The sequence below is a fragment of the Littorina saxatilis genome, linkage group LG1 (assembly GCF_037325665.1).
Source record: "Littorina saxatilis isolate snail1 linkage group LG1, US_GU_Lsax_2.0, whole genome shotgun sequence".
Lineage (NCBI taxonomy): Eukaryota > Metazoa > Mollusca > Gastropoda > Littorinimorpha > Littorinidae > Littorina > Littorina saxatilis.
The window spans coordinates 16,434,062-16,444,061 of record NC_090245.1 but is presented as its reverse complement, the minus strand read 5'-3'; the positions used below and the strand labels follow the sequence as shown (position 1 = coordinate 16,444,061).

The window sequence follows — 10,000 nt, the reverse complement described above, 5'->3', positions numbered from 1 at the left end:
AGTTGAAATTATGCCATGCCCAGTCAGCGGATCATATCCTGCCATGCCCGGCCTTTCATTCCGAAACGAAACGTGAATACATCTAAATCTTGTCTGCGGCCTATGCCGTCTCGTTACACGTTCCGTTTCGCGGGGTGACTCATTCACCAAACGAAACGAGCTGCAAAACGAAACGTGCTGTTTCTTAAATCTCGCTAATAATGATACGAGAATGACTGCTCCATACTTCGTTTGATTCTCGAAGTCCGTTCAGTGTCTCCATTTTCCAAGCGTTATTTCTGTCTGTCTGTTTGCATATATATCTGTTTGTCTGACTGTCTGTCTGTGTCTCAATCTCTGTTTTTTTCTCTCTCTGTCTCCGTATGTCTCTCTCTATCTCTCTATCTCTCTATGTCCATCTGTCTGTCTGTCTGTCTGTCTGTCTCTTTTTTTGTCTCTCTCTCTTTGTTTTTCTTTCTCTTTTTCTCTCTCCCTCTGTCTCTCTGTCTCTGTCTGTCTGTGTCTCTCTTTCTCTCTCTCTGTCTCTGTGTCTGTCTGTCTGTCTATCTGTCTGTCTGTCTGTCTGTCTGTCTGTCTGTCTCTCTCTCTCTCTCTCTCTCTCTCTCCAAGAGTCCAATAAAAAGCCCACCTAGACCCTATCCGTTCCCAGCCGAGTACAAGAGTTTTTTTTGTTTTTTTTTACCCCGATGGTACCCTTAAGAATTAACAGAACACGGCAGCAACGGACCACGCTTTGTTTAACACGGTCATTATGTTGCCCACCTGTTCTTCCCAAGACGATACCGCCTGTCCAGATCTTGTTAACAGCCGTTACGCTACCCACCTGTTACCTCCTTCCTTTACCTGGACCACACACCTGAGTCAATCTAAACATCCCCCAACCCCCCTGTGTATCCTCCTTCTGCTCCTCCCCAGATTCTCTTTCTTGGAGGTATGTTACTGGCTATAAATGAGGTATAGGTTTTGAAGGTGTTTGTTGTTGAAGAAGCACCTGCTTGCAGAGGTAGAATTTGTGCGTCTGTGTTTGTGTGTGTATGTGTGTGTGTGTATATGTGTGTATGTGCGTGTGTCGCTGTGTGAGTATGCGTGTGTGCGTGCGTGCGTACGTGTGTCGCTGTGTGTGTGTGTGTGCGTGCGTGCGTGCGTGCGTGCATGCATGCATGCGTGCGTGCGTGCGTGCGTGTGTGTGCGTACGTGCGTGCGTGCGTGCGTGCGTGCGTGCGTGCGTGTGCGTGTGTGTGTGTGTGTGTTTGCGAAACCATGCGTACGTGCGTACAAACGTGCACGCTTGGGCATTTGTTTGTGATTTTCTTTGTTCTCCAAGCCAGTGAGGAGCAGAGGCGGATTTAAATTTGTTGACGTTTGTGTGCACACGTCTGTTCACATCCCTCACGTTGCATCGTTATCTCTGTCAGCATCAGTGCAACATTCACACCACCATGACCTTTCTCATGCCCCCGTGCGCGGTTAAACGTCTTGCAGCTACCTGTCACCTTACCTGGTTTTACATGTCTCTTTCTCACTTTTCTTCTTCTTCTTCTTCAGCGTTCCAGAATGTTTCTGGTTACGTGTGAGCTCGTCTGCCCATTTGGGTTCCCCACACTATACTCTGAGAGCATAGTCAGCTCACTCCGCTTTCGTTGAGTAGGCATGCTGGGTATTTTCGTGTTTCCATAACCCACCGAACTCTGACATGGATTACAGGATCTTTTCCGTGCGCACTTGGTCTTGTGCTTGCGTGTACACACGAAGGGGGTGAAGTCACTAGCAGGTCTGTACATAAGTTGACCTGGGAGATCGGAAAAATCTCCACTCTTAACCCACCAGGCGGCAGCGACCGGGATTCGAACTCATGACCTCCCGATTAGGAGGCCGACGTCTTACCACCACGCCACTGCGCCCGTCTCTCACTTTTCAAAGTTCCTCGTTCTATACCTCTTTGTGTCAGGTTTTTCAGGTTTTTCAGGTTTTTCAGGTTTTTCGTGAATTTACCTGAATCGGTTTTTGCAAGAACAGTTAATCTCTCAAGGTTTTAAAAAGAAGCCAACCCACAAGATCTCTAGCAAGAAAATGTTGGTCTAGTGAGAGATTTTACCAACAACAAGAACATTAATTTTAAAAATAGAAAAAATAGTGGTAAAACAATTACAGAGATCGATTATGTTAACAATTTACATAAAAAGGGTGACATGCTACAAATTTGTGTTAGGTTCAGGTTCCGCATTAACAAGTAAGCTTATCAACTTTGAGTGCCTTAGGCTGCAAAATGCACCGTGGTTGGCAACGCCTAAGTTATATAATAATTGCTTATTCAGTTATCTAGGCCCAGGGTAAAGACAAATTTTGTGCTGACGCGTAACTTTTACGTCTTGTGCACAAAGAGAATTGAATTGAATTGAACTTTATTTAACAAGGATTAAGATTTAAGGCTACGCCTTTTCTTACAATCTGTCCTTGGGACGCACAGACACACAATGATAAAATTGAAAAATTAAAAATTAAAAAGTTAAAAAGTTTACCAACAAAAGGAGGTCAGAAAACTTCAGCACGTGATGATAAAGATGACGATGACGATGACGATGATGATGATGATGATGATGATGATGATGATGATGATGATGATGATGATGATGAAGATGAGGCATGAAGAGCATACATATGTGGTTATTCATAAAATGAAATGCATACTATGCAAGTAATTATAAGTACAAGCTGGTAGCAATCGAACATGTAGCAATAGTACAACAAAAATATGTTCAGAATATACAATGCACAGCATATCTTTGGCGTAATACTAAGTGTGGTAAATCAAAACGCGTTAAACTACTCAGACATTAAGTGTTTTTTGACACATTTTTTAAAACTTTTTAATGACTTTAAGTGCTTAAAGGATGATGGAAGTGAATTCCAAACTGATGTACCCGAAAAAGCAAGACTGGTCTTATAAAGGTCAATTCGTGGAATCGGTGGGATCAAGTTGACCGACCCATATCTGTCGGTAGCTTTATTAAATAGAGAGAGAGAGAGAGAGAGAGAGAGAGAGAGAGAGAGAGAGAGAGAGAGAGAGAGAGAGAGAGAGAGAGCGAAAGAGAGAGAGAGAGATGGAATGAGAGAGAGAGAGAAAGAGAGAGAGAGAGAGAGAGAGAGAGAGAGAGAGAGAGAGAGAGAGAGAGAGAGAGAGAGAGAGAGAGAGAGAGAGAGAGAGATGGGTTTGCGCGGGGGGAGGGGACGTCAGTAAAAATCAACGCATAATCAGATAAGTTTTCATAGTTATTTATGAGTAGATATATATATATATATATATTATCACTATACAATATCTTTAGGTCGACGTGGTTGTAGATGTTTGTCTTCGTCTAAATTTAATTTTTCCATAAACTAATCTTGTTTTTTTTCCGTCCGACAGTAAAGCTATTGCTTCGTCACTACATTTTTGACTCATCGTGCCATGATCAAGTGAGAGGTTTGTGGGATGTATTTCTCTGGTTTTTAATGCAATACTGGTTTACAGAACACGTATAGCGCAATCACTGAATCCGAAGTTCAAACGTTGTCGATATTCAATGAAGAAAAAGACTGAGAGGTCGGATAAAACGATTTACTTAAGTCCACTTATTTCGACTTTGTTTCATAAATCGGGAAATAAAATATTGTCGCTAGTCAATGAGGAAAAAAATCCAACAGAAAGGTTGCAATAAAAGATATGCGTAACTCGACTTATTTCGACAGAGTTCAATAAATCCGAAGATCAGATGTTGTCACAATACTCACAGGACAAAATCGACAAAGGTTGCAATAACAGATTTGCGCAACTCCACTTGATACGACCGAGTTCCGAAAATTGCTCCGGATGGTGGAAGCATTCTTTTAAAAACATGTCCTCGCTCCTTCTGCCAAGAAAACGAATTTTCTGTTGAGTCAGCAGTAAACGCAACTTCTGCCTGGGAGAAATCAAACTTCTGATTGGCTATTGTAGGATGCAAATGCCATGCAAATGCAGGAGCCAAGAAAGGCAACTCGATTTGCTGGTGGAACAAATTGAATTATAGTTCTTGGCGGGAGACACGGTGTGCGAAGAGACAGAGATCTACCGAAATAGGAATGGAAAAACGTCACGCCACCTTTTGCCCCTCTTCTTTCTCCCCCCCCCTTCCCCTTTTGCACCTCCATCTTTTCCCCTTTTCACTCTCCCTCCCTTCCTCTCCTGTTGCCCGTCTTTCTTGTCCCCATTTCTCTTCCCCCTTTTCCTCTTCCTCTCCCATTATCCCCTCGATCATCCAGGCATTATTTTATTCATGCATTACCACAGTGTTCAGATGCATCGAACTTCTGAGGGCTCGTGAACTTGATGCAGGATTAGGGCGGGGTGCGGGTGAGGGAACGTTGGGGGGAGGTTGATGGGTTGAGTTTTGAGGTTAATCTCAGGTTTGGTATGAACACAGGAATGTGAATCTGAGAGGAAAAAAAACACACGGGCAACTGCTTTTACCACGAAACTCTGATATTTATCCCCCCCCCCCCCCCTCACCTTCCTCCCTCCACTTTTTCCCTTCTTCTCCCGAAGATTACGGAGAGGAGTTGCGAAATCGCAATCCAGCATTGCAGCCAGGCATCGTCAGCGTTCAATTATCAGGACGCCTCGGATTAATTGTCAATAACTTGGGGGGAACACGGAAAGAGGGCGGGGATTTAGTCGTCTCAGCCTGGACAGAGTCAGGCGGCTTTCCCTGGGGACTCAGCAAATGTCAGCAAGACGAGCGGACAGGGAGATTTCACTGTGAAATCCACGTATGTGGCCGCCCTACGGATAGGGGCAGACGTGGTCCCCGCTATACACTGACTTTGCGCCTCCCCAAAAGCAAGAAGGCTTTGCTTATCGCTTGTAAAAGAAAAATAGAAAACAATTTCAAGCAGATCTCTCGTGGGATTACTATAGAGGTTAAAGTTGAAAGTGCTGAGCGCGCAAAGCAGACGACACGACATCCTGTCGTCTATTAGTACGTGCATGGGCGGGTACATGTGATCGTGGTTGTAGTGACTTTATGTCTCCCGAAAGCTGCAGGCTTTTCTTATCGTCTGGAAACAAATGTAATAAGATTGTGCGCAGACCAGTCTCAAGATTATGGAGATTTAAACTGTCTTGAGGTCGCTGCAACAACTCACGACAAATCTTCGTCTGTTGTATGGGCGTGATCGAAGCCATGGCTGTACTTATTTCGCTGCCCCTATGGATTTGTCCTGACATTGCCGATAAGAACTTTATCCTACTTTCTAGAACGTTTCCATGACGATTTAAGCGTTCACTCAAACGTCTGGCCTGCGTCCGCCTACAATCACGTTTATTTAATTTTATTTTGTTCGTAATTTTTTCTCTTTATATTTTCATTTTTTTTGCAAACAAAAAATTCACAAACGTGCGAAAACGACATACCAACATGAGAGAACAGATTGCGAGTAATGACACAACATGAAGAAACTTTTATTTTTATTTTTCAAAGAACTCCCTTAATCTACAGTATTTATACGTATGCAATCAAACTGTAGAACTGCATAAGGGTTCCAGCGTCGTTCGTAAAAGCCAGGGTAGATCTTTGAAAGCGTACACCACTGATGAACACGGCGAGGAAGGTATCTTTTATCTTATTTAAATAATAGCAGCTTTATATTCTTGCACGTATGCTTTAAAGATACCATCAAAGACATAGATAGAAGAGATGCGAAGCGCTGTCTTCCCGCTCGCGTTATCTTCGCCGACGGCAGGGGCAAGTAATCCTCCCACTGGCGCCAAGCTGGCAATTGTTGTGTTTTTAAAGAATTATAACTGTTTCATAGAAAATCATAGATAATAAAACATGCAAACTGTTAATTATTTGCACTCAAGAGAAACAGAAAATCACAAGAAGAAGATTATTGCATCATTTGGTGATTAGAAGATGAATCCTAAAGTAAGCAATTTCGCTCATTTCTCCTTAAAAACTTTTTATCCACACGCCAGTGTAAGTGCGAGAACCACTTCAGTGAGACTTAAAAGCATCAAATTTAATTACAGCGCGTCAAAAATTATACAAACAGATTAATGTATACACCAGTAATGCATTTGCCAGTTAAGGGAAAGTAACGTTGCGCACAAAAGAAAATATTAGCTCCCAAACATTGCCTCCACGCACAATGTAAGGCATGGACTTAGAACAATGGCCGCAAGAACCGAGGGAACCGTGTTTTTGACTCACTTCGGGAACCCAATCCTCTCAAATGCGTTCGTGTGCACACTATTGAAGCTACAGAATATGAATCAAGTTTACTTATCACTGATATCTCTCGTCTAAAGCTGGATATATCCAAAGAAATATGACAGAAAAGCACTTCAAATCGGTGTCAGAGAGCAAGCGAACAACAACGTAGTACGGGATGATGGCTGACAATCGCGCGAGGTCACGCTGACCGAGCGCGGTACCCCAAGAGTTCACGCGAGCGGCCTCGCTTTGTATCTCTTCAATGTATGTCTCTGATACCATGATATAATAGATAATGTTAATGAAAACTTGTACGAAAGATAACGGCGCACCAACAGAACTTAACTAAATCTATTCCTATGTGCGTTTACTCCACACACACAAATATATAATTGCGACTTATACGAATAGTAATAGTGAACCAACGGCACTCATTCTAAGTCGACGGGCGTTTTCTATGTCTTGGCCGGACGTGATCACGACTACACCCTGTTGCCTTCGCTCACCCGGCTGTGTCGATCGCCAGAGGAAATCCGATCGTCTGCCAATCAGGACTGGCTACATTGTATTTAAAACATCGCGCAGGCAAACGAAATCAACGTCCTTTGTGTAGATTGGAAGACGTGATCGAAGCTAAACCAACTCACCCGACCAAGCACGCCTCTTATCAGACTGCAGAAACAATCGGACCTTTCCGGTCAGGATCGAAGAGTCATAAATGCTATACGCTTGTCGGCGTGACATCTGTCTTGCCGAATGTCCATTGTATTTATTGTGGATTGGAGCATGATGGTTCTTCAGAACGGATCCTTGGACGCACAGTCAAACACCTACCATGCATGAGACCGGGCACAAGGGTTTTGACTGAGTAAGACCCACAGGGGAGAGTGGAAGTTTAAGAGAGAGAGAGAGAGCGAGAGAGAGAGCGAGAGAGAGAGAGAGAGAGAGAGAGAGAGAGAGAGAGAGAGAGAGAGAGAGAGAGAGAGAGAGAGAGAGAGAGAGAGAGAGAGAGAGAGAGAGAGAGAGAGAGAGAGAGAGTCACAGAGAAAGAGTCAGAGTGAGTCGGAGAGAAAGATACCAACAACCAGAAACATCCTTCACCCATTGAACTGGAATCAGTCAAACCAAACTATTTATTTCCTTCACCCACTGAACTAGACCTAGTTGCAGAACTGGCAACGGGCAACACAAATTGGCTCGCAACGTATGCAATCAACTGCAGGGGGGGGGGGGGGGGATAACAATACGTTTTGTGCGTCTCGCGCGTCTCATATAACCAGCAGCGCGTTTTACACTCCTGTCACTCACATGAGACAAAGAAAGAAAAAGGAAAGAAGAGGAAACAAGTCGCGTAAGGCGAAAATACAATATTTAGTCAAGTAGCTGTCGAACTCACTGAATGAAAGTGAACGCAATGCCATTTTTCAGCAAGACCGTATACTCGTAGCATCGTCAGTCCACCGCTCATGGCAAAGGCAGTGAAATTGACAAGAAGAGCGGGGTAGTAGTTGCGCTAAGAAGGATAGCACGCTTTTCTGTACCTCTCTTTGTTTTAACTTTCTGGGCGTGTTTTTAATCCAAACATATCATATCTATATGTTTTTGGAATCAGGACCCGACAAGGAATAAGATGAAAGTGTTTTTAAATTGATTTGGACAATTTAATTTTGATAATAATTTTTATATATTTAATTTTCAGAGCTTGTTTTTAATCCGAATATAACATATTTATATGTTTTTGGAATCAGCAAATGATGGAGAATAAGATAAACGTAAATTTGGATCGTTTTATAAATTTTTATTTTTTTTTACAATTTTCAGATTTTTAATGACCAAAGTCATTAATTAATTTTTAAGCCATCAAGCTGAAATGCAATACCGAACCCCGGGCTTCGTCGAAGATTACTTGACCAAAATTTCAACCAATTTGGTTGAAAAATGAGGGCGTGACAGTGCCGCCTCAACTTTCACGAAAAGCCGGATATGACGTCATCAAAGACATTTATCAAAAAAATGAAAAAAACGTATGGGGATTTCATACCCAGGAACTCTCATGTCAAATTTCATAAAGATCGGTCCAGTAGTTTAGTCTGAATCGCTCTACACACACACACACACACAGACAGACAGACAGACAGACAGACGCACATACACCACGACCCTCGTTTCGATTCCCCCTCGATGTTAAAATATTTAGTCAAAACTTGACTAAATATAAAAAGAGAAAAAAAAAGAAGAAAAAAGCAACAGATACCCGCACTAAATGGGGTTCGAAAATATCTGTCGGATCCTATCTCTCTGAAGTTATTGGATATGGCGCCAAAATAATTTTGTGTTTCGGTGCAGCGAAATGAAAGGAAAGAAATATCAGGGGGGTGGGGGGGGGGGGGTGGGATGGGGGGGGGGGGAGGTGGGAGCTCAAACTGGATTTTCACGATCCAGAAAAGAACAACTGAAGCAAAGGAGATGATGACCCGGGGTTAGCTGAAGCAGTTATGGCTGCTGCCAATTCGCCACGTGCGGTTTAATCTGTCGGGACGGCCAATTCCAAACGAAGCCAATTCGAACTGCTATTTTTGAACTCCTTCTTTTTGTTGTTTTTCTCTTTTTCTCGTTCGTGGTTCTGGTTTTAAACCAACGCTGCAGGGGGTGACTTGAAAATGAGGGAGAGTATAAGTTGGGAGGGGAGCCGGGAGGGGGGGGGGGGGATAATTGAACGAGGTGATGAAAGGGTGTGCCTGAATATAACTTGCAACGGCACGTGCGTGAGCACACGTAGATGTAAGGACGTGCGCGCGCGTACACATTTCACACACACACACACACACATGCACGCACGCACGCATGTACGCACGCACGCATGTACGCACGCACGCACGCACGCACGCACGCACGCATGCACACACAGACACACAGACACACGTGAGACACAGACACAGAGAGAGACACACACACACGCAAACACGCAAGCACGCACGCACGGACGAACACACACAGACAGCCGTTCACAGCGCCTCACAGCTGCACAGCACAGCATCAAACAGAGACGAACTGAGAGATCGGGGAGAACAAATTGAATTCCAAACCCAAGCTTTGCGGAAAACATACTTAAACGCAACGAAGCCAAATTTCAAGAAAGTAGGTGATAGCCTAAAGTGGTGCCTCAAATATAAATAAGACCTCTGCCAATATTCAAGCAAACACACTTAAAAAAAAAGTTTTACAAGTTTTCTGATTTTCATTATGCAATAAAGAAAACAAATCCGTATACGTGAAAAACCAGGCCAAATCCACTAAATATGAGCTAAGTTTTATCACTTGTACGAGTATTCAAGACGTGTACAGTTACAAGTTTATGTTTTGACAACCTAAAAAGCAAATAGCATCACAAAACCTTTCTTTCTGTGTCACAAATTCTGACTGCTAGCATGTACCAGTGCATGTCAAGTGGAGTAATCATTTTCATAAAATGGGGATCGGTTTTGTGTACGGACGGTGAGTCGTTGACTTTTCAATTATGTCCATAAATTCAAATAAAGCATTCTGGCGCGAAAGGTTGATCTCTCTAAAGAGCCATTCTTATGGTTAATTACTTTAACGAGTACTAGCTGCACCAAAATCATCATTAGCTAAATTCTGCCAAGCGTGCATTTCAGTGGAAACACTTACATTTCTATCCGGAGGGTCCATAAACTCGATGGTAGTCTCCTCACCATCTAGAAGAACTGTCACTGCCATCTGACTTGTTTCATCTGAAACAGAAAGTA

General features: G+C 43.2%; 1 protein-coding gene across 1 annotated transcript in view; it reads right to left on the bottom strand.

Annotated features, from left to right (window-relative positions):
* Nucleotides 1–10,000, bottom strand: part of LOC138966690 (GTP-binding protein GEM-like) — a 58,359-nt gene that overhangs the window by 44,612 nt on the left and 3,747 nt on the right. The window contains exon 2 of the mRNA XM_070339032.1: nucleotides 9,903–9,985. Within this exon, the coding sequence (XP_070195133.1) occupies nucleotides 9,903–9,985 (83 nt within the window). The remainder of the gene's footprint in view (nucleotides 1–9,902; nucleotides 9,986–10,000) is intronic.